The sequence below is a fragment of the Periplaneta americana genome, chromosome 16 (assembly GCF_040183065.1).
Source record: "Periplaneta americana isolate PAMFEO1 chromosome 16, P.americana_PAMFEO1_priV1, whole genome shotgun sequence".
Lineage (NCBI taxonomy): Eukaryota > Metazoa > Arthropoda > Insecta > Blattodea > Blattidae > Periplaneta > Periplaneta americana.
This window is the reverse complement of record NC_091132.1, coordinates 178,743,856-178,770,055: the sequence shown is the minus strand read 5'-3', so window position 1 is coordinate 178,770,055 and position 26,200 is coordinate 178,743,856. Positions and strand designations below refer to the sequence as shown.

Genomic DNA, 26,200 nt, shown 5'->3' with positions numbered 1-26,200 from the left:
ATAGGTTAAGTATTCATTAATTAACAATTATTAACATTTTGTGAGCGAATCTTAGGGATATATTATTTACATTCTTATTTTATTCACTAAATAGTCCTAATAAATCTCACTCGAGGTCTGACATTTCCCAAATAAATCAACTCGCGTATCTTGTGACATTATTATAGATAACAATTTAACAGTGAGCGAAAATATGGAACAGCTAATTGCAAGTTCGTACAAGAAATTCCTCGCGTAACCATGGAAATAATTTGAACAGGACTTCGTTTCGTGTTTATTGGACTAGTTTCTAGGGTAATGTAAGACTTGGCATTGGTAAATAAAATTGTAAAGTAAGACAGATCTGGGGAAATATTGAATTGTATCAGGTCTGTCTTACAGATATATGATGGATGAATAAATATATCATATCATATATCATATCATATCATTCCATGTTCCTACAAATGGTTCTTATAGAAAGCCAAGAGGGTAGCAGGCCATATTTTAGGGTTGCCATAATATACAGCATATTAAAATCAATGTTATAGCTTATAATATTTATAAAAAGGCATGATTATTTTAGCAATAAGTTTAAATTATATCAACATAATTCACTTATTTACTTCGTAGTTGACACATGTTGACTCATAATATACCTTTTTTTGTGATTAACTGTCTTTTCACAAACCTCACATAACAAAACTGTTTCATTGCTTGAAAATACATGGGCACCAAATTCACTAACGTAAGCATGAAGTTTACTTTTCAATGTTTTACTGAATTCAGGCATTCTAGCTAACCGATCGTATACCTTCTGTCACCCGACAACTGTTACTCAAATTTCTTTATCCTACAATAATAAACACGTGTAGCACAAAATTGTAACAGTAATATTTGAAAATATGAAAGCAAATAATTGGAAATGCTACGTGACAACTTATAATGAGAACGAGCTTAATATTTAAAATTATAAAGCTGATTGTTGGTACTGTGAAGACATAACAATATTATATTTGGAACTGTGGATTGTCGATCATTATTCATATTACACCAGTAGTATTAAAGCATGACTATTAGCAGATTAAGCACCGAAATAAAGCACTTTTAATATTGGTAACAAAGTTATTAATTGTTTCAAATACGTAAATTTGATACACATTGCATTACAATTAATTAGAAAAGTTGCAAATAAAGAAGAAATATCGTTTTAAAATGACAAAAAAGGAATTTATTAGTATGAAACGCCTTAAAAAGGCAACATAAAAATTGGCCCCATCACTTTGATTTACTCCAAATCACATTTATATCTATGAAAATAATGATTTACTTCCACCCAGCAAAAAAGACATTTTGCCAAACAACCGGGATCTTATTGCTCTGCAAGATAGCTTAACCAAACATTAACGTAGCTGGCAGTTGTTATGGAAAGGAAAGCAGCTTACAAAAATGTTCTTCGCACGTATTACTCGTTCAATAAGTTGTGGCGCCTGAAATATGCATTTCCAATCCGAAACGCAAATCTAGCTGGACAAAATGAGTAACTTTTCTTCTACGTAATAGATTTCCATGGAACTTTCTACAAAAGTTACAGGTTTTGTATAGAAACTCTAGCTGCGTTTGTATAACGGGAACTGCTCATTAAAGGGGGTGAATTAAATGAAAATTAACAACTTTTCTCCTATGTAACAGGCTTTCATGAAACTTTGTACAGAATTTACAGGTATAATATATTAGATTTGTGTACAGACTTTAATTACGTTCATATCAGGAAAACTATCCTATCCAACGGAAGTCCATGAAACTTTGTACGGTAATTACTGGTAGAATATTGTTTTGTATACAAACTCTGATTATGTTTGTGTAAAGGAAACTATGCCTTATAGGAGGGTCCATTTAGACAAAATTACTAACTTTCCTCCTATGTAAAACGGTTCCATTCAGCAATACATCTAATATAAATATGATTGTGATAAATGACGAACGATTGATATTATCCAGGCACTTACGGGGCTACAAATTAATTTATCTATACTCAAAAGTTGCTAGGATCCGAAAAGTTTCTTTATTGAACGAAGTAAGCGTGTTTCCACAAATATTTCGGCATAAAACATGTGATCCTATTTCATTCTCGAAATACTGTACATTTAAACACATCTAAAACATCACATAAAAATTATATACATTTCTATAAATTTAAAAATCAACGAGTAAATTATATTTTATGGTTAAAATAATAAATCAAGCCCGAATTTGTAAATTTATATTATAAGCAGAAGTGTAATTTCTTGGCGAATTCACGAACTTTAGTTTCCTATAGTAAAAATCGTACAAATTATCAGTTTGTTTCGAATATAGTACAAATAATACGTAAGATATTTTAAAATATAAGGATAAATTACTTCAGTTATTAAACGAAAGACATAAAGAATTACGTTTACATTTAAAGTAAACAAATCCAATTTTGGCAAGGATTTTTTACTTTGGGATCACAGTGCATTGGTCCCTTCTCTCAAAATACTCAGTTTAGAATCAACTACCTTCTATAGAAATTTGACCCAAAAGGTTCGACACATCCCGTATAGTCTCAAGCCTCGTCAGGAATGTTATTTGGAAGCTCTAGAACATCAGTTATTCCAGATTTCATTATAAAATCGAAGTCTTTTACAAAAATGGAAATAAAATTTTCCACAGATATATTCATAGAAGGAAATAGATAGAGGGGTTTAAAAAGGGCGCGTCAGGTACTCTGGCTATTTGCGTCCTTATCTAAATTCTTCAAAAACAAAAACAAGCAATACAAATAAACTGAAAGCTAAGACGGAAATAAAACAAGTTCTCACTATGAAACTAGGTACACAATAAAAGGAAATAAATATTTCAACCACCTTTCACCTATATTATAGCAGAACATTGTGAATTATCCCTATTTTTCCCCGGACAGTGTTTACGCACGTGGGTATTTAGACTTCCTGACTGTGAGAAACATTTCCCACACCCTTCACATTGAAATGGTTTATCTCCAGTATGCGTCCGTACGTGGACTGTTAGGGATTGGGACATTGAGAAACATTTTCCACAAATATCGCATTTGAAAGGCTTCTCGCCAGTGTGCGTTCGTTTATGTGCCACGAGGGAACCCGAACCAGAAAAACATTTGCCACAATCCTTGCACTTAAAAGGCTTCACGCCCGTGTGCGTACGTACATGTAGTGCGAGAGACGCAGATTTCGAAAAACTTTTACCGCAGGTTAAGCATCTGTAGGGTTTTTCGCCAGTATGCGTGCGGAAATGATCTTTGAGACTAGACGCTTCTGAAAAACATCTTCCACACATCTCGCATTGATATGCCTTCTCGCAAGTGTGTTTACGCATATGAACACCGAGGCTTGGCGCTGAAGAGAAATATTTCCCACAAATATCACATTTAAACGTCTTTTCTACGTGTCTGCGCTTATAGGGTCTCGGAACATGGAAATCAGCAGAACATTTTCCCACGTTCTTATTTATATGCGCTCTGAGAGTCTTCGGGACCGTGAAACATTTGCCACAACTCTCGCACTTGAATGGTTTTTCCCCAGTATGGGAACGTATATGGTATTTAAGGGTTCCTGAATCAGCAAAACCTACGTCACAGAAATCACACTTGAACGGCTTTTCCCCGCTGTGTCTCCGCATATGCTGCTTAAGGTTTCTAGGCCTGGAAAAATGTTTGGAACACACTTCGCATTTGAATGGTTGTTTGCCGGTATGCATTAGTACATGTGCTCTGAGGGAGTCTGAACGTGAGAAAGGTTTTTCACAGAAATCACATTTCAAAGGCTTTTTGACCGAGTGATGTTCTATATGGATTCTCAAATTCCCGGCCCTGGTGAAAGATTTTCCACATAGATTGCATGTTAGTGGCTTTTCGACAGTATGCTCGCGTGTGTGCGTTTTCAATTGTTGCTTATCCGAGAAACACATTCCACGAATATTACACTTGAATGCAGTGCCATCTGTGTATGTAAATAATCCTGGGCTGAGATTATCAAAAGTTGTTGACTCCTTGGCAGTAGCATTACACGTGTTTGTAAATACTCCTCTATGATTGTGGGAGTCAGGCTGCAAATCCTTTCTTATTTCAAGGAACTGTTCGTGAATTTGGGAATTAAACACTCTTCCACATGTACTAATCTCCGATAAGTGAGTAGTTTCAGGAATTGTGTGTTTCACCTGTAGCACTTCATCTTCTTTAGTGTTCATTAAGCTGCAAACAAAAATTTATTGTTAGTGAAGGCAATTGCACGCAATACAGTAAAAATAATCAATGTAACAATGAAACAGTAAAATATACACAGGGAAACAGTCGTTAAGATAACTTGGAAGTTTACGCATCGCCCACATTATTTCCCGACTTCCGCAACATGAAATTTACACGCTATTTATAGCAACAATGAAATATATCAAGACTACGCTTATCTTCTTATACCATGTACGAGTAACGAGGTTTAACATTAGAATCAACCCCAACACGAAGAAGACGGTCATATAACATGGACATAATCATAATTAATAACTTATGTTTCTAATATAATCTTATCCACTCTATTTTGTTTTATTATCACTATGTCCAAAGTATTTGTATAATACTCATGGCTTTAATAATATACTACTAGGTTCAAAAAGTTCCCGGAATTTTACTACCATTTTTCGTATTAATATGTAACAAGGGATATTATACATTTGTTTTGTTGGTAACATTCATGATGTCATTTCCTTAAAGTTTGTTGATAATGGCAATTATCGGTTTTGAGTTGTAGGCAATTGTTTATCATAGTGTTTTGTTTGTTCGTCGCATTTTGTAATTATGTCCACAGAGCAAAGTACAAACATCAAGTTCTGTGTTTTGCTGGGGACATGATCAGTATGGCTGATGAAGATGGTGATTTCTTAAACAAAATGAAACTGGTGCTACTTGTATGATCCAGTCCCTAAACGACAGTCATCTGAGTGGAAATCGAAAACATCTCCTCGGAAGCAAAAATTTCCTAGGGACACTTCCAAAGGCAAAGTTATTTTAAATGTTATGTTTTATTTAACGACGCTCGCAACTGCAGAGGTTATATCAGCATCGCCGGATGTGCCGGAATTTTGTCCCGCAGGAGTTCTTTCACATGCCAGTAAATCTACTGACATGAGCCTGTCGCATTTAAGCACACTTAAAGCAAAGTTATGTTGGAAGTTTTCTTCGACTCTCAGGGTCTCATGCACCATGAGTTCATTCCAGAAGGTCGTACTGTAACGAAAGAATTGTACGTAGAAACCCTCCGTCGCCTCTGGGACGCAGTGAGAAGGAAACGTCCAGAAAAGTGGGTAGAAAACAACTGGTTCCTTATGCATGACAATGCACCTGCTCATCGCGCAATTATTGTAAAGAATTTTCTTGCCAGGCACAACATAACTGCTTTGGATCACCCACCATACTCTCCTGATCTCTCACCACCTGATTACTTTCTGTTTCCCCGTCTGAAAAGTCATCTGAAAGGACGGAGATTCAATGCTGAAGAGGTTATCGCAAACGCGACGAGAGCACTAAGACGGGTTTCACAAAATGACTTCCAGGCCTGCTTCCAGGAACTCTACACGCGTTGGCAAAAGTGTGTTGTTGCGGAAGGCAACTATTTTGAAGGGAATGCTGTAGAATAGTGTTTAAGGTACGTTGTTTCTATGATGCTAGCAAATTCCGGGAACTTTTTGAACCTAGTATGTATAATCTACTCTATCAGCACAATGTTCTCTGAAATATACACAAAGTAATGTTCTAAATTATGAAAAACAAAGTGAAAAAATAATTACACACAATATCTGTAAACAATAATATTCTATGACTCAAACCCCATTATCCAAACACCATTCAAGTTATATAGATATAGTTATAAAGATTTTGTATCACTATGTTTTACGAAAAGAAATCAAATTATCACTAAGCAATGACAGAATAACGCAACTATTCCTTACAGCAAGGCAGTGAGCAAAATGTATCATGGTCGGAAAAATTTGAAATTGCAGTAGGGGGAAGTCTCGCAGTACCGACCGCTTAAGGTTTTTGCGTAATAAAAAAAAAATTAACTTTTTGACACACACTTTTCATATAATGTAAATTATATTATTGAACTCAATTATAATTACAAAAAAATTCAGAAATTAATATACAAAACAAAAACAAATTAAATGTCCATAAAATCGATAGTCAGAAAATTGGCAGGCAGTACCGGTCACATATTACTTACTTACTTACTTACTGGCTTTTAAGAAACCCGGAGGTTCATTGCCGCCCTCACATAAGCCCGCCATTGGTCCTTATCCTGAGCAAGATTAATCCATTCTCTATCATCATATCCCACCTCCCTTAAAACCATTTTAATATTATCTTCCCACAGTCAATGCGTCAGTGTTCGTCCCCGAATACAAATGACTTTCTTTTTCCTCATCCTTAATTAGTTTTTCAATTACTCCATATATCGTAACCTTTATTGTTCGAAAACATAATATAACAGCTGGGTCAATAACGAAGATGCAACTCGAGTCATGCTAAAAATACAACTGACTGCTACAAATTGTGTTGCGTTTTGAGAAAAAGTACAGGAAACATGTGAACTGGGTCATTATTGGATGCAAACAATGCCTGAATTTGAATACTTTGAATGTAATACTCAACGCAATAATGATATAACATGTACTATTATATGAAATATTAAAAAAATATGTAAAATAAAATTGATGGATAACACCCATACATTTGTATCTCGTAAATATTTGGCTATTCTTCGTGCATACATATGTACGATGCCGTTCACAAAATAAGTCTCCATGGGGCAGTTTAGAGAAAGAAAACACAATTTCATAGAAATATTACAACATTTACAGTAAGTGTTGAGCTATTTTTCAACACAATTTCCATCAGAATTGAGATATTTTCCACAACGTTGGATCAACTTGTGTAACCCTGCATCGAAGAAGTTTGCCGTCTGGAATTGAAACGAACATGTGGCAGCCATCTGCATTTCTCTGTTGATTCCACGGTAGGACAAATGTCTTACTTCTGTGGGGAATATGTTGAATAGCTCAAGAATTCTAAATCAGCTAATTGTCAATTTTTTAAATGTCATTTTATTCAATATATAGGAAGAACATCCATATGAGAATATCATACTAAATTGTCTTTGTTGTAGCTCAACTGTAAGTGACTCATTCGTGCGCCAAAAGATGGTGTTGTAGGTATCTCAACATGCATATCGCGGTATTTTTTTCATAAATATCTCAGGAAGTTGTTTCAGACACTTAACACATTTAGAATATTAGGTCCCCAATTGCTGTATCTGTTTCAATAAATCTTTCCATGAAATTGTGTCTTCTTTCTGTAAACGGCCCCAGGGAAATTTAATATCTGGATGCGCCTCGTAGCATCAAAATAGCATGTAATTACGTACATAAACTCCCGGCTATATTTACGACATTAAGAAACTGGTTTACATTATTACAAATGACAAGTATTCGATCACACTTTGCAAGTTTGTCAGGAACAACAAAGTAGTTTCGTATATTTCTCAACTGTTAAAATCCACTGAATGTGCTTCGTAATTTCCAGTAGATAAGGAACGCCACTGTTCGTACTTTTTGCTCTTTATGTTAGGGCAAAGCAAAACAATTAAATGTCCTAAAATATCATTTAAATAAACCAGAGAAACCAAGAAGAAATTGAAAACATGAACACTCACCTCTCTGTTATACATTTGTATTCCTGTTTCATTACTTCTAGCTTACTGTCCTCTTCTTCAGCAACCATGCCAAATTGTTCTCGCTGGAAATAATAAAGATAACAAACAAGATTAAGGCCCTTAACAACTTGCAGAGTTTTCGCCAGCGAGAAATGTGTTGCGAGAAAATTAAAAAATTGATAACATGGATTCAAATGGACGTCCACACACTGGAAGAGATTCTCGTTCGAGGCAAAAACCTCGTGCGAGTTTCTCGCTGGAATCGGTAGCTCAGCGAATTTTATTGACACATTTATCAAAGATGTTTGACATTTATACTCTTTATGACGATTGAATGTAGAAAAAGATATCACAGGTGGCGATGAACTGTATTGTTTTTATTTGAAAATGAGGAAAGATGGCTGATAATTGCAGTCAGAAACTTACCGAACTTGTACGATGTCACCCGTAGGCCTATTTATATGATACACGGGTTGAAAACTATAAAAAACACGAAACTTAAAGAAGAAATCTGGAGACAAATATCAGGTTATCTGAAAATAAATAGGGCTATATTTCATTTTGATGAGGTTTATTAGTATTAATTAAACATTTGAAATAATGTATCTATATGTCTTAACAGTTTACATAATTTTAATCAGAACATAGCACAGAATCCTCTATCATATCATGAATGGCAAAAAACTGTGGTCCATTCAACCTGAAATAACGCCTAAACGTATCATCATTCAAATCGAAACCAGTGTCCAAAACTTGCCTTTATTTTCGTAAGATACAATGTATTTTCAGATATTACTGGCTTTAATTTTAGGCCTACTTTTTCTTTTCATTAACAAACTATGTTCATGTAACTCCATTTCCTCATCATCTGAATACTCAGATTCAACATAGCGTTCGTATGTAATTTGTAAAGTATATACTTACAGGTTATATATTTAAGTACGACAATGTACGTAAATACATAACCTATAATATTTCTCCTAACGAGTCATTACTATAATCAGATAAATGCTTTCTGCATGAAGGCAGTGCATAGATGAGGTGTAATCTGTGATAGCGAGAACTAGCATGTGAAGGAAGGCTCTTCGCCTCTTTCTCGCAACACATTTCTCGCTGGCGAAAACTCTGCAAGTGTGTTACGGGCCTAAAGCAAGGAGTACGAAAAGTTCAGAAATATATTAATACAATGTATACACTGCAGGCTAAAACAAAGAGATGCACTATAACGAATACTGTTTAAATTTGTTCTAGAATAATTATGACATTAGGAAATTCCAGCATAACAGAGAGGATTTGGAATTGAACGGATTACATCAGGTGTATGACTATGTCAACCATCGTCAACTGGCCTGCATATACTAGTTCGGAGAGTCGAGACGCTGGCTGAGAAGATAGTAATGTGCAAGCCAAGCCATCACAAAAGCCAACTTTCTGACCATAATTTACAATGGCTTCTTCGACTGTGTTCTACACGAACATTGACATTGACCAGTTTGTGAGGGAAAAACGAATTGAAAAATCCGGGAAAACCAAAGCTAATGATCAGCGAAAATAATTTTTATCATTTGTTATTTACATTGTAATAAAATAATTTAGGCCTACTTCAGTCTTGTAACGGAAATGCCAATATGTTTCATATGTTATACATAATAACAAATAATTGGTTTTGTGATAAATAGCGTCAGATAAAAAATGGATAATTAATTTTATTTTATTGACGACACTTGAACAAAGAAATAGGATGACATGATTTAAATATTAGTAATGGTTCGATTTGTTTAATATTTTGTAACAGTGAAAATGCATTATAGGTCTGTAAGTTGTCAATTACTTTAATATGACTATTACAATTTTACTATGTCATACTACTTTTGACCAATAAAACAGTACGAAAGGACGTATTTCAACTAATCATGGCTGCTTATCGCACAATTTTATAGTGTCCCTAGCATTTGTTTAATTTTATCGCGTCCCTAGCATTTGTTTCTTTGTTTGCCAACATTTCAAACTGCGCAGGTCTGGACGTCAAAAAAAAAAAAAAAAAAAACACAGAAAATTAGAAACCACTCTAGTCGATGCAAGGCAGTTTCAAATATGACTCGCATTGGCATTCAAGAACAAGAATTAACAACCTATGCATCTTCCCTGAAATCCTATTTACAAATAAATGAAGAGCACCATTCGGAAATCCTGAATAAGTTGAGGAATAAACCATGTACATCAACGAGTTCCACTTCTTTGAAGCATATGTCTAATATAAAACACTAACACCAACCACTAGAACATTCAAATTTGAAAATTGTACTTTCAATAATTGTTTCTTTTAAAATTATTCATGTTTATTTTTTATGTCATTATCGTTAATTAAAACGTTTCTTGTTTATTTCATCATCCCTAATTAAAACTTTTCTAACGCTTGTTTATATTATTTAGGTTATGTCTGTTACAGCTTTTTCTATATGATATTATGGATAGTCACGTATCAGAGATTGTTTAATTCTAACATTTATTGAAAATCATCTGTAAAGTGACGTTGATTACTGGGATCCGGATAATTGAAGTGGAATGCAAGTGTTTTAATAAAAATGAAGTGGAATCAACAAAGCCTTCTTGACTAGTAACCGTCTACAGAGTTCAATGAAGATTCCATAGTTGGCACACCTGATAACATCACATAATCATAACACACCACTGAACATCTAGCATGCATCTAGCGAAATATTTGTAATGTTGAAATGGTACAATAATACATTTGAAGACAGTTGTATTTTCGTAAGTCAATTAATATTTTATTGTATTGGAGTACTTCATACTTCTAATCTTTATATACTTTCTTCTAATCGTGTAATAGTCAATTAAATCCCTCTCGAGTTTTGATTTTCTCTAGATAAATCAAAACATCTAGTGAGATTACTGTTGAAAAAAAAACTATATACTTTCCAAACCGTTACAATACGTTGTCTTAAACTGAAAAGTGATTTACTTATTACACAGTTCCTCTTAAAATAAATTCTTCTGTCTTTATTTTCACTATAATTATTAGAGACTGATTAAAAGGGTTGAACAAGTGAACGGACGCCACTGCCATCACTTGAATTCTCTCCTCCCCCCCCCCCTCAACTCCTGCTGTACAGTAGATGTCTAAGGGATAGAACTGAGCTAGAGAGCAAACTGTCCCTGCACCATAGTGCACTGAGATGACGACTTCTGGACTATGTGGATGACGTGAATATGTTAGGAGACAATCAGCAAACGATTAGGGACAACACGGGAATTTTACTTGCAACAAGAGATAGAATTTTAAATAAATCCCGAAAAGACAAAGTATATGATTATGTCTCGTGACGAGAGTATTGTACGAAATGGAAATATAAAAATTGGAAATTTATCTTTTGAAAAGGTGGAGAAGTTCAAATATCTTGGAGCAACAGTAACAAATATAAATGATACTCGGGAGGAAATTAAACGCAGAATAAATATGGGAAATGCCTGTTATTATTCGGTTCAGAAACTTTTATCATCCAGTCTGCTGTCGAAAAATCTGAAAGTTAGAATTTATAAAACAGTTATATTGCCGGTTGTTCTGTACGGTTGTGAAACTTGGACTCTCACTTTGAGAGAAAACATAGGTTAAGGGTGTTTGAGAATAAGGTGCTTAGGAAAATATTAGCGGCTAAGAGGGATGAAGTTACAGGAGAATGGAGAAAGTTACACAACTCAGAACTGCACGCAATGTATTCTTCACTTGAGATAATTAGGAACATTAAATCCACAGACGTTTGAGATGGGCAGGGCATGTAGCACGTATGGGCGAATCCAGAAATGCATATAGAGTGTTAGTTGGGAGACCGGAGGGAAAAAGACCTTTAGGGAGGCCGAGACGTAGGTGGGAAGATAATATTAAAATAGATTTGAGGGAGGTGGGGTACATGATTATGTCTAGTGACCAGAATATTGTACGAAATGGAAATATAAAAATCGGAAATTTATCCTTAGAAGAGGTGGCAAAATTCAAATATCTTGGAGCAACAGTAACAAATATAAATGACACTCGGGAGGAAATTAAACGCGGAATAAATATGGGAAATGCCTGTTATTATTCGGTTGAGAAGGTTTGTCATCCAGTCTGCTCTCAAAAACTCTGGTTACATTACTAGTTTTGTATGGTTGTGAAACTTCTACTATCACTTTGAGAGAGGAACAGAGCTTAAGGGTGATTGAGAATAAGGTTTTTAGGTTACATCACCGACTAGCTACATAATACACTAATCAGACTTGAGATCAGTACAATCTTTCTTTCTCGGACACATATCGTGAAGTGAGATGTACTGCACGATAATAGATGATACTCGAACAATTTCGAAAAATGTAATAACGATAGTCACAGTGACAACACCGAATATGCGGAATCTTTTATGTCTCACTTCGTTCCCTTGTTGTTAAATCAGTGAACCGAATTTTTCAGGTTAGAGTATAGCCTGAAGTTCCCTCGTCCCACCTATCCACTCCAAATGCCAACTCGTAGCGTGAAGACAGTAGGCTGGCGTGCTATATATTTTTTATAAAAAAATTATTTCTTTGTCTAGCAATAAATTTATCATCATCATCATCATCATCATCATCATCATCACTATTATTATTATTAATTTTATTATTATTATTATTATTACTACTATTTATATTTATATTTTTATTACTAATATTATTATTATTATTATTATTTTTATTACTTACTTACTGGCTTTTAAGCAACCCGGAGGTTCATTGCCGCCCTCACATAAGCCCGCCATTGATCCCAATCCTGAGCAAGATTAATCCATTCTCTATCATCATATCCCACCTCCCTCAAATCCATTTTAATATTATCATCCCACCTACGTCTCGCCCTCCCAAAAGGTCTTTTTCCCGCCGGCCTCCTAACTAACACTCTATATGCATTTCTGGATTCGCCCATACGTGCTATATGCCCTGACCATCTCAAACGTCTGGATTTAATGTTTCTAATTATGTCAGGTGAAGAATACAATGCGTGCAGTTCTGTGTTGTGTAACTTTCTCCATTCTCCTGTAACTTCATCCCTCTTAGCCCCAAATATTTTCCTAAGAACCTTATTCTCAAACACCCTTAATCTTTGTTCCTCTCAAAGTGAGAGTCCAAGTTTCACAACCATACAGAACAACCGGTAATATAACTGTTTTATAAATTCTAACTTTCAGACTTTTTGACAGCAGACTAGATGACAAAAGCTTCTCAACCGAATAATAACAGGCATTTCCCATATTTATTCTGCGTTTAATTCCTCCCGAGTTTAATTTATATTTGTTACTGTTGCTCCAAGATATCTGAAATTTTCCACCTCTTCCAAGGAAAAATCTCCAATTTTTATAGTTCCATTTCGTACAATATTCCGGTCACGAGACATAATCACATACTTAGTATTTTCAGGATTTACTTCCAACCCTATCGCTTTACTTGCTTCAAGTAGGATTTTTATTATTTTTATTTATTATTATTATTATTATTATTATTATTATTAAATATGCCTTAATTCATGTTGACGTATTCGGCTTGCTCATAGGTGCTCGAGGGACTATACCACCTTTTTTCCAAGAATTTCGACGGCAGTTTGCCCTGCCAACATCTCTGAGGGATGACATTGTGATAATTGTGTTAAAAAACCCTGCCAAATCCTAATTAATCACATGGTGCCACATTAATGGCAATTGTAATTTTTCACACCCTTTTCTTTGTTTCCCTTCTTTAAAATTTAATATCTATGTTTACATATGTATAATATTTTTTTTTGAGGATATACTGAGTCCGTAAAGGCTATCCTCAATTGGGGGCAGTTCAATATTATTATTATTATTATTATTATTATTATCTCGTGGCTAGAAAATTCGCTTACATGATCGCAAAATTATAGATCAGACATGTTTGTACGCCGGTGGACATCCACTTCCAATAACAAATAAAATATATGCAGTGATTTATCATAGCGAGAAACAAGGAATTAATACTATGACTATATGCATGTGGCATGAATGGCAAAGAATTTCGAGTGAAATTTGCGAAGATGATGTCTATGACAAAATAATACGAGTTTTACATCAACAGAAGTTAGAACAGAAATTTCACTCACCTCTGACTCACATTTCACCACAGGAAATGCAACTGCCTCTGAAGCTTCCTCAATTTTCACTTCATGATTGGGAGAACAGCTAAGTTTCGGGTTCCCCAATGCTGTCTGAAAATTGTGTGGAATCAACAAATTCCCTTCCTGGAAAGTTAATACATCACAAATATTAGTATTTCTTGACTGCAGTAAAATCTCAAAATAACTTACTTCACTATAACATATTTCTCAGTTTAACGTATATTTTCAAATTCCGCGCTCAAATCACATATATTACTATGCAATGACATTTAAATTTTACGTTCTCTGGGTTTATAATCTTCCTTCAATGAAGCACTGTTAAGCATTTCCATAAGCAATTGTCTTTGCACAATGTTTGTAGCATACTACTAAGGTAACGGAATAAGAGAAATGACTGATTGCTATACGGTAGATACGTAAAAATAATCCAAATAGTTAGTGTGTAGAGTCTTCTTTTACAAATTCAAATGTTTAGCCATGAACTTAAATTGAACACGGTATATGTATGATAAGACTTTCTTGTGTTAAATTTTAAAGTACCTTGTTTACATGTTTCGACCTATTTATGGGTCATCTTCAGAACTGGTCGTTGTTGGTCTTGGCGCCTCTTGTTTCCTGTGAGGGTGCGTTCGTAGTGTAGAGTCAAAGAGTGCATGTGTTTTGAAATTGAGTTGTGTGTTGAGAATATCGTTGGGGTGTGTTTTCGTGTGTCCGTATATTTCATATTGATCTAGTGTGTTGAGTTTCTGGCTTTTTGGTTGGATGTGCAGTATTTCCATGTCTGTGTTGATGTCTCTGTAGGTGTGGTTAGCATTTGTGATGTGTTCTGCATATGTGGAGGTGTTTTGTAATTTTGTTATTGCTGTCATGTATTCTTTGTAACATCTTTGAAATGATCTGCCTGTCTGTCCTATGTAGAAGTTGTTTCAGGTGTTACATTTGAATTTGTATACGCCTGTGTGGTTGTATTTGTTTGTTTGTGTGTTAAGATGTTTTTGCAGACTGTTATTTGTTCTGTATGCGACACACGAAAACACACCGCAACGATATTCTCAACACACAACTCAATTTCAAAACACATACACTCTTTGACTCTACACTACGAACACACCCTCACAGGAAACAAGAGGCGCCAAGACCAACAACGACCAGTTCTGAAGATGACCAATAAACATGTTAACAAGGTACGTTAAAATTTAACACAAGAAATTCTTATCATACATATTCCGAAGTGATACAGTGTTAAAAGTTGTGTAATCAAGATGTATAAATTGAATAATTGCGAAAATCGTTAAAATAAATCTTGCAACGCGGCGCAGTCTCGTGTACCTGTAACAGTACAGCAGAGGGGTAACGAGTACTTGAAGCTGCTTATGAATTCACTCAAAATGAAGTACTGAGAACAGTGAGCAAGACGTTGTCAATCTTCTGTCGGTGTCAATGGAAGGCATTTTGAGCATTTCTTGTAATTGGTGTAATGTTCTCGAGAATTATTTTTTTTTTCCTTTTCTAATTTGTACACCATTGAAACAAGAAACATTTACATAAAGATTAAATTTTGGTCCTACAGAATACAGTGAAACTTCCCAATAGCGGACACAGCCCGGGAAAAATTAAATGTCCGTTATTGAGAAGTGTCCGCCATTTAGAAAATCGTTAGTATGTATACAGTACATTAAAATTTCTCATATATATTCAACATTATATTTCACAGTACAGTACAGTAGAGAGTGAGATTGTGAGATTGTTTAATAATAATTTAATGATTTATTTATTTAATCTGGCAGAGCTAAGGCCAGTAGGCCTTCTCTTCCGCCCAGCCAGACTCTAATTCTAATTGAATACAATTGCTTACATAGTTATTGAAAGTAAATAATGAAAGTTGGATATGTAATGTTAGTGTGACAATAATAAACATTGGTAAGAAATAATAATAATAATAATAACAATAATAGTAATAATAATAATAGTAATAGTAATAATAATAATAATAATAATAATAATAATAATAATAATGATGATGATGAAATAATTTAGATATTTATCTGTGATATATAACCATTAAACATTGAGAAACCTGAAACAGCTATTATTGTTAACAACAATTGTTAGAAAAATATTTCGTTAGCCTATTCTTCAATTGGTTTGATGTCTGACAGTCCCTGACATTACTCGGTAGGGAATTCCAAAGTCGAGGAACAGCCACAGTGAAAGAAGATGAATATGAGGATGTTCGGTGGGAGGGAATGGATAATTGAGGAGTGTTGTGATCGTGTGTCTAGGTTATGATGGGTGGATAAATTTTGAAAACGAGACGCAAGATAGACAGGAGTGGAGAAATGCAATATGTGAAAGAGAAGGGAAAGACAGTGGATTTTCCTACGCTCTTCTAGACGGAGCCAGGACAACATTTCGAGGGATGGTGTTACGTGATCAGGCCGGCGAATATTGCAGACGAAACGGACGCACATATTATGAAAACGTTGTAGTCTCTGCGCCGAAGTAACGCTAAGGTCAGTAAGCAGAATATCACAGTAATCGAAGTGGGGCATCACGAGTGTTTGCACTAACATTTTTTTACAGTATTCATCCAGAGAGAAATTGCAACCTATAAATGTTTTCTAAATGAAATAATCATCAGTCCCTGTACCACGTCACCTTACACAAAGAAATCTAGAATTCCATTCTCAGTGTATGATTTTAAAATAACATCTTTGTTTTTCAAAATTTCACTAACCTGAGTTTTTCCCACATTAAACTTTGTGGCCAGCTCACGAACACTTAATTTCTCCTTCTCACTATGCTTTACAATATCCACTTTCTCTTTTAGTGACAAACGTTTACGTTTTTGTGACATTTTTAATGTGACTGTACTTCCGAACACTCAACTTGACAAACTAACTTCTTTTTTTTCCTTTCGCGCTGTCCGTTATTTGGAAGTTTTAATTGTTGTTGGGAGATACATTTCAGTGTCCTCGTCCGTTATTGAGAATGTCCGCCATTTGGAAGAATTTTATCATAAGGGCCAATGTTATTTTGCAGAAGAATTTTAAAATGTCCGCTATTGGGAAGTGTCAGTTAAGGGAAGTTTCACTGTATATCTGTTATGGTAACATTGATATTAGATGAGAAATATTCGCTCCGGCGCCGGGGATCGAACCCAGTGCACATTACTGTGGAACCCCGGCCACCAAGTCACTCAATTGAGTGCGCTTCTTGTATAATAGCAGTTGACTTAATATAAATGTCAACATACATGCCCAACTTGGAGTCAGGCCACAAAGGGCAAAACACTGGAGAAGGGGGATTCGATCCGAAGCTGTGGATTGAATTTCGACGTAGCTCAGTGGTTAGAGAGCTTGGTATGTAGAACCAGGGACCCAGATTCGATCCCTGGTGCCAGAGCGAATTTTTCTCCTCTAATATCAATAATATCAAAGGAAACATTTACGTTAATTTAAACTTTTTCAGTTTATAATTACGTGCAAGAGAAATCATGCCAGAAAAAATTATTACAATTTATTTCTAATACCACAAGATGCGTATTTCCGTTTAAAATTGCGATCATTGTCACGAGAGAATTACCACACTCCCTTACCACCCTAAAGGGAGATGCTAGATGTTGCTTTTGTTTACATCTGCTATGCGTCTAAATTGTACTGAACTAATACTTGGCATTGTCATTGTCCAGGTCGCACTTGCTAGAGTTATTGCAATAGCCGTGATGTTGCCAAATGTTATTTCCTTTAAAACAGTGAATGTTAGAAAAAAAAATAGATTTTTCAAATGTCTCCTCAAAATCTACTACAAGCTTCATTTTGATGCACTCCCTCCATTCCAAAATGTGGTATATTAACAAACAAAACAAGTTTCATTATTGCGCATGCGCGCACGAAATGTTTCGCGGTGTGGTATTCTGTTAGTAGTTAGGAATTATTAGACAGAGCAGCTGTGAATGATTATAATCTTCTGTAGTGCATCGAACTATAATATTTAAACAGTTCATTATGAACAGAAATCAAATGGACACCTGCTATGGTGTTCCAGTTGCAGAAAAAGTATAACCAACCCAGTTAATTTTAAATAGAACATCTAAGGCTCAACAGTCGTACAAAAACGGGTTGGAATTTATTACAGTTTTTATGTTAATTTGGCTCTCTCAAAAAAATGCTTGTTTTTTTTTTTTATTTTAATAATTTTACATCACATAGAATGAAATGTACCTAATTTTTATGGCTTTCGTACGTTAATTTATGAAATAAATAAATATCTATGAGATGTATTAAAGATGCATTATATTACTGAGAACTTTAACAAATGTACACCATATTTGGAACAGAATTGATTAAATTTTCCTATACCATATTTGGGTTTAAGAATAAGGTGCTTAGGAAACTATTTGGGGCTAAGAGGGATGAAGTTACAGGAGAATGGAGAAAGTTACACAACACAAAACTGCACGCATTGTATTCTTCACCTGACATAATTAGGAACATTAAATCGAGACGTTTGAGATGGGTAGGGCATGTAGCATGTATGGGCGAATCCAGAAATGTATATAGTGTTAGTTGGAAGGCCGGAGGGAAAAAGACCTTTAGGGAGGCCGAGACGTAGATGGGAAGATAATATTAAAATCGATTTGAGGGAGTGGGATATGATGATAGAGACCGGATTAATCTTGCACAGGATAGGGATCAATGGCGGGCTTATGTGAGGACGACAATGATCCTCCGGGTTCCTTAAAAGCCAGTAAGTAAGTATACCATATTTGGAACAGAATTAATTACATCTTTCTATACCATACTTGGAACAGAATTAATTACATCTCCCTATACCATATTTGGAACAGAATTAATTACATCTCCCTATACTATATTTGGAACAGAATTAATTACATCTTTCTATACCATACTTGGAACAGAATTAATTACATCTCCCTATACCATATTTGGAACAGAATTAATTACATCTCCCTATACTATATTTGGAACAGAATTAATTACATCTCCCTATACCATATTTGGAACAGAATTAATTACATCTCCCTATACTATATTTGGAACAGAATTAATTACATCTTTCTATACCATACTTGGAACAGAATTAATTACATCTCCCTATACCATATTTGGAAGAGAATTAATTACATCTCCCTATACTATATTTGGAACAGAATTAATTACATCTCCCTATACTATATTTGGAACAGAATTAATTACATCTTTCTATACCATACTTGGAACAGAATTAATTACATCTTTCTATACCATACTTGGAACAGAATTAATTACATCTCCCTATACCATATTTGGAACAGAATTAATTACATCTCCCTATACTATATTTGGAACAGAATTAATTACATCTTTCTATACCATACTTGGAACAGAATTAATTACATCTTTCTACACCATACTTGGAACAGAATTAATTACATCTTTCTATACCATACTTGGAACAGAATTAATTACATCTCCCTATACTATATTTGGAACAGAATTAATTACATCTCCCTATACTATATTTGGAACAGAATTAATTACATCTTTCTATACCATACTTGGAACAGAATTAATTACATCTTTCTATACCATACTTGGAACAGAATTAATTACATCTTCCTATACCATATTTGGAACAGAATTAATTACATCTCCCTATACTACATTTGGAACAGAATTAATTACATCTCCCTATACTATATTTGGAACAGAATTAATTACATCTTTCTATACCATACTTGGAACAGAATTAATTACATCTTTCTATACCATACTTGGAACAGAATTAATTACATCTCCCTATACCATATTTGGAACAGAATTAATTACATCTCCCTATACTATATTTGGAACAGAATTAATTACATCTTTCTATACCATACTTGGAACAGAATTAATTACATCTTTCTATACCATACTTGGAACAGAATTAATGACATCTTTCTATACCATACTTGGAACAGAATTAATTACATCTCCCTATACCATATTTGGAACAGAATTAATTACATCTCCCTATACCATATTTGGAACAGAATTAATTACATCTTTCTATACCACACTTGGAACAGAATTAATTACATCTTTCTATACCATACTTGGAACAGAATTAATTACATCTTCCTATACCATATTTGGAACAGAATTAATTACATCTGCCTATACTATATTTGGAACAGAATTAATTACATCTTTCTAAACCACACTTGGAACAGAATCAATTACATCTTTCTATACCATACTTGGAACAGAATTAATTACATCTTTCTATACCACACTTGGAACAGAATTAATTACATCTTTCTATACCACACTTGGAACAGAATTAATTACATCTCCCTATACCATATTTGGAACAGAATTAATTACATCTCCCTATACTATATTTGGAACAGAATTAATTACATCTTTCTAAACCACACTTGGAACAGAATCAATTACATCTTTCTATACCATACTTGGAACAGAATTAATTACTTCTCCCTATACCATATTTGGAACAGAATTAATTATATCTTCCTATAACATATTTTGGAACAGAATTAATTACATCTTTCTATACCATACTTGGAACAGAATTAATTACACCTCCCTATACCATATTTGGAACAGAATTAATTACATCTTTCTATACCATATTTGGAACAGAATTAATTACATCTTCCTGTACCATATTTTCAAACAGAAAGAGTAGTTTTTACCTTCCATCTGTATGTTAGGTACAGTAATGTAAGAGTTTTAAAGGTTGAACACAATAATTGAACGTGCTCCTGATTGTAGCTGTAAAGCAACTGTAATATCATGGAAGAAATAAATCCGTCTATTCATATTTGTAATGATATCATTGGTAGTTACGCAGTGGTAACTGAAATCCACTTCGTTTGCGTAATAATTCTGACTATTCATGCTTCTGCCTATTAATAATAATGTAGGAGTAGATGGATGACAAATAACGATAAAATGTGTTATACTTACAGCTGATGAAGCATTTCCCTGGTCAATTTGAGCGTTGCCACAGGATTCCACAGCCAAAGGGTCGAACTTAGGTTCTGTTTTGATAACATCCATTGCAGCTGAAACAAGTGTCACAAAATTATCTGTTTACTGCTTTCACGACCAACTACACCTGTCTTTTTTATACACTTTCCGCGCCTGCTTAGCATGGTCTCAATTACTGCTAAAGTTACTGTTAAGATAAACAGGCAATCTATGGAGGGATATTATGCTTAAGATCGTCTAAGGTGCATCGGTTGAATTATGCACTTTATCTTCCAATGAACCCCAAAAGATAATAAAAAAAGGCAGGGGTAAAGTCGGGGCATCGAGGAGGCCATATGATAACACCAATGATAGTCCTGGAAGATTCACATATTTCTTTTTATAGAAATATTCGCTGCATGAGCGGAAGTTTAATTATTTTCATACACTGAGTAATTTCGTTGCATCTGTTAACTCTTGAGAAACTGGGTATAGAATCAGTGTCACATATCCAACGCCATTAATTTTCTCGCACATAAAATTGTTTGGCAATACTTTTCCCGCTTGCAACATAACGTACATTAACTTACTCGTCATTTAGGGAAATCTGTTGAGTAATGAATATCTGGATATCAACGGATCAGTAGCGGTAGTTCTGTGAATCTATGCAATCGTGAATATGGAGAAGAAACTTACAATTTGGGACTATTCTCAACCATACTCATTATTCACAATTCGTTCGAACTATGTACATTTTTTCATGCAATAATCAAATATATTTGAATACGCTAACCATATTGAAATAGTCATGAATACGGAGATTCGAAACGAACTGAATCTCAAGGTCGATACACCTACAAAGATGGATTGGATCGTATTCAATACGGATCGAGATACATGAAAACGGACATAGTATTCAAAACGATTACAATACGCTAAGCACATTAACATCGGGACTTGTTTGATATAGGAACTGTTTTACCAATTTGAAAAATCATATTACAACACATATTGTGTATTTTCCAAAAATCCATTATTACCATTATTGACCAGAATATTAAGTTTTCAAGTACCGCATTTGGAAAACGCATCGTAGTTCATAATCAAGGCCCACATGATGAAGTTTCTGAATTCAAATTGTTTTCAATACGTATCCCAAACTGCATGAAAACAAGGTACAAGGGAATCGTATCCAGTACGGAATGGTACTGAAATCGAAATGAATAGTCCATGAAAACGTAGTAAATAAAATGTAAGACTTATTTCGTAATTGCTCAGTTGTAGCTCATGACCGACAATAGTGCAGGATTTGATTTTCACAACTTTGGATCTCTGTGCATGGATTAAATTTCCCAGAGTTGGCTAACTGACCTAATGGCTTTTAGAAAAAAATATCCGGTGAAACTAGTGATGAGGTAGTTCCAGTGATTTCTTAAGTAAAACTCGAAGTTATAAGGGATTCTTTTCAGGGAGACGCAAGTGATCGTATATGCAAGGCATAATAAAAGCATATACTAACCAAACCAAACTTAACCTGTTACGCAAGGTGTATAATCGGAGTACAAAGGAAATTATCTCAGTGCTAGTTTAACCAAATTTCCAAGCAGTAGCCAATTTCATTCTATAGGAAGTATTGGGTGCTGGAAAGTACCACCACGTGCTTAACCCTCCTACTACCACGGGGGAGGGGGTAAAAGGATTACCCCACTGATAATATTTTTTTGTATTGTTTCCATTGTTCTCCATACGTATCTTTTAAATTCCTTGTATTTGTCCGTTATATGTCTACTAACATTTTGAAATAAGAACAACATAAATAAATCATCTACTTTAAGTAGTAATTCGCTTTATTCATGTGGGGTGATCTTGTTACCCCCTTTGGTAATCTGAATCATGAAAATTCTAAGATATTAAGTTAAATCTGTAGCTTAATTTTCTTCATAGCTGAGTTTCTTTGATTCCAAATTATTTTCTTTCGCGTTTATATCATTATTCATATTGTTATTTATATTAACATGACCTTCGGTTTCCATTTTTTTTCATTATTTATTCATTGATTAAAGTTCTCGTTAACACTTTGTTAAAACCATAAAATTTATTTAGTCTTACGTTAAAAAAGTGTAAAATTGTTAAAAAAAAGGCATATACCTTCGACAGATAGTTGCAATAGATGCCCACATTTTTACATAGGACAGATAGGAAGATCCTTTCACACAAGATATAATGAACATATTAAAGCTATAACCAAACCCTACATTACATCAAATTATGCAGACCACATTATCAACAATAATCATGACTACAATAATATAGAAACAGATATGGAAATTTTACACATCACACCAAAAAGTTCACAGTTAAACATCTTAGAACAGTACGAAATATATAAGAATACAATAGCATACGCACAATATATACTTAACACACAATTGCAGTTCGATACGCACACATTATTCAACGTCATAATACATCATAACACACAAACAGCCAGCCCCCACCATAGGAACAACACACCCCCACCCCTACCATCGACAAGTGCACATCGTAGAGTCAAGATCACCAGTGGTTCAAGAGACACTGAAGATGACGTGACATAGCCTTGAAACGGGCCGTCTGTCGAAGGTATATGCCTTTTTTTTTTTTTTAACAATTTCACACTTTTTTAACGTAAGACTAAGCAAATTTTATGGTATTATTTATTAGTCTTGTGTGTTACGATATGGTTATTCTAAAAGTGATTTTGTTAGAAATGATTATTAGTGAAGCCTTCTTTAGAGATGTCCATTGTAGTAGCTATAAGTGGTGTTCGAATAAGTGAATTTCAACAAAACTAAAATTTGTTTTATTGATGGCCTTTATTCTTTGCCTAAGGTATTTGTATTTATTTATTTTTAGAACTTTTCTACGTTTTTACAATTTCATTTCATTATAAACAAATGTTTTGGAGATGTTCACGGTTGTATACATTGTATTTCAACATTTGAATTTCAACAAATAACTGAAAAGATTTCCAATTTATGTTATAATACTGTGACATTCATAGCTTGTACTTGTTTTTACACAATGTCAAAACTATACTGTATAGCGTTGAGGAGTTTATCTTGAAATGCATGGGAGGCAAGTTTAAATGTACTGTATACCGATGTGTTATAGTATAGTGTTATCAATAACACAGGCCTACTACAGTTCTTTAATTTTTATGAACGTTTTGAACACTATGGAAAGGGACTTTTGAACCACACTGTATTTTAAAAAGTAGGACGATTAGTTTACATTTGTACATTTTCTGGAGATCTACAGTCAATAATACATAAATTATTAAATATTCCAAATACTTAACAAAGAGTGGTATATAATTTTGATGGGGGTAATTGTATTATCCCCCTTGGTATTAGCCTAGCTCATATATATATATATAACTCATCGCTATGTTAAAATCGGCAGCACTTTGAAGAGAACCGCCAGGATCGCCACCCTTTCGCCGTAAAGGAACACGAGAAGGCAGTACAGTCGCTAATGCAATTCAAATGGGAATTATGACGTGACTCCTTATGTTAACAACTAGATGGCAGCGTAGTAAACCTGACAAAAGTTGTTAACGTCAAAGCTTATAAGGCCGACCTATCTGGGGTATATATGGTCTAGTATATTAGTAAGTTGTAATAAACCTTGATGTCCACACCTGTGGAGTAACGGTTAGCGCGTCTGGTCGCGAAACCAGGTGGCCCGGGTTCGATTCCCGGTCGGGGCAAGTCCGGGGTTTTCCCCTCAACTCAATATGAGCAAATGCTGGGTAACGTTCGGTGATGGCATTATCACCATCTCATTCAGACGCTAAATGACCTCTGATGTTGATATAGCGTCGTAAAATAACCTACTAAAATAAAATAAATAAATAAACCTTGATAGCAGGAGGGTTAATACCCCAGACTAGAATTTGTAAAAGAAAGAATAGTACGTGCTTTGGGCTTGTTGTAAAATCAAGCAAGTTACTGTGGTCTGGAAAATAATGTAGCAATATGTTTTATGACATTATAAAATATGTACTTACATGCTCTTAGTTATAGTACAATAATACTTGGCGGCAGAAGAAGCCTAACACAAGACTGGAGAGATGACACGATAGTACGCATGTTGTGATATCAAAATAGCCGTGATACGTATATCACGTAGAAGACCGTGAGAAGCAGATGCACGTGTAATCTTGCTCCAGATAAGATAAACTAAATAAACTATGCGTCATGTATTACGCCGCCCATATTTATCACATGATTTACTATCTCTCTGCACATAGCAATTACACTATTCGAGTATGGTAGTGCAATGTTTTAGAATTACTTTTTTCCATGAGAGACTACCAGTACAAGTTTCATTTCATTCATTCATTTATTTATTAATTTTCTTTATGCTTATCCGGATCTTTTGTGTATTCCCCTCATTTTATTGGTGGTCTTAAAACATAACTCGCTGCTCTGTCAGTCACTCATAATTTATAAATGTCTTACCTTCACACGCCTCAAGTTCCTCGGTTAAATACAATTACAGACACTGAACACTGGACAACGTTCTCCAAATTCTCAAACGTCTTCCATTTTGTCTTTCACATTACCAGTGTACGTACCGTGTATGTTTATTGGACAGCCGGGCGATATGCGATGCAGCAGGAAGTGGTTTAATCAATGCAAGATTAGATTAACATGGTGACAAAGCCTTAGATAAATATGTTCTTTCGGCTCACAACGTAAACTGCACAGCCTTGCTTTCGAGATTGTAGCGCTTATTAAAATAGACCTCCACGTGATCACAATAATCAGCTAGCAGAGACTAGCTGGACACGATCTTTGTTGAGTACAAAAGAGAGAGAGAAAAAAAAAACTTAGCTTCAAGGCGGCTACAGAGAACTTAATACTATACACATGTTTGTATTACACAATCTAAAGGCGCGTCTCCACTATTAAACATTTAACAACATGTTAAATTGTTTACCGTTAATATCCCAACATGTTGAACTTGTTAATGCTAATTTCATTTAACACTTTGTCCACACTGTTACACATGTTAAACTTGACTTTCTTTGCGTAATCCACCATAAAGTCTATGAGATTTTAATACAGATACAGTCTTACTAATAAACCGTGTATAGTTTTTATACGAGACTTATGCAGAGTTGAGACAGAAAACGTTACTAATAAACCGTGAATAAGCTATGGACGTATAAAGAGGCTGTAACTATACAATGGGAATTGCTTTGCAGTAGTTATATACACGAAACCGCTTGTTTAAGCGTTGTATATAGGGAAAAAATGGCCGCCCCTTTAACAGCT

General features: G+C 34.6%; 1 protein-coding gene across 3 annotated transcripts; it reads right to left on the bottom strand.

Moving 5' to 3' along the window:
• Positions 1-524: 524 nt before the first annotated feature.
• LOC138692085 (zinc finger protein ZFP2-like) lies at positions 525-25,611 on the bottom strand. 3 transcript variants are annotated; one of them, XM_069815010.1, is made up of 5 exons: positions 25,498-25,611; positions 20,874-20,971; positions 13,882-14,019; positions 7,740-7,822; positions 525-4,228 (listed from the first exon to the last, which is right to left on the bottom strand). In XM_069815010.1, exons 2-5 carry the CDS (start codon positions 20,964-20,966, stop codon positions 2,875-2,877), a joined length of 1,668 nt encoding a protein of 555 aa, XP_069671111.1. In that variant the 5' UTR covers positions 20,967-20,971; positions 25,498-25,611; the 3' UTR covers positions 525-2,874. The 3 variants fall into 3 exon arrangements, with proteins under 3 accessions (XP_069671111.1, XP_069671108.1, XP_069671110.1); XM_069815007.1 differs by having other exon boundaries at positions 25,382-25,509; XM_069815009.1 differs by lacking the exon at positions 25,498-25,611 and adding an exon at positions 24,928-25,019.
• Between the last annotated feature and the right edge of the window lie 589 nt (positions 25,612-26,200).

What these genes read in the sequence shown, in the direction of transcription:
- LOC138692085 (XM_069815010.1), bottom strand. Translation starts at nt 20,966, where the DNA reads ATGGATGTTATCAAAACAGAACCTAAGTTCGACCCTTTGGCTGTGGAA. An exon ending in AGGGAAATGCTTCATCAGCT is followed by an intron (nt 14,020 to 20,873) that starts GTAAGTATAACA and finishes TTAACTTTCCAG; the next exon opens with GAAGGGAATTTGTTGATTCC. An exon ending in TGGTGAAATGTGAGTCAGAG is followed by an intron (nt 7,823 to 13,881) that starts GTGAGTGAAATT and finishes TATTATTTCCAG; the next exon opens with CGAGAACAATTTGGCATGGT.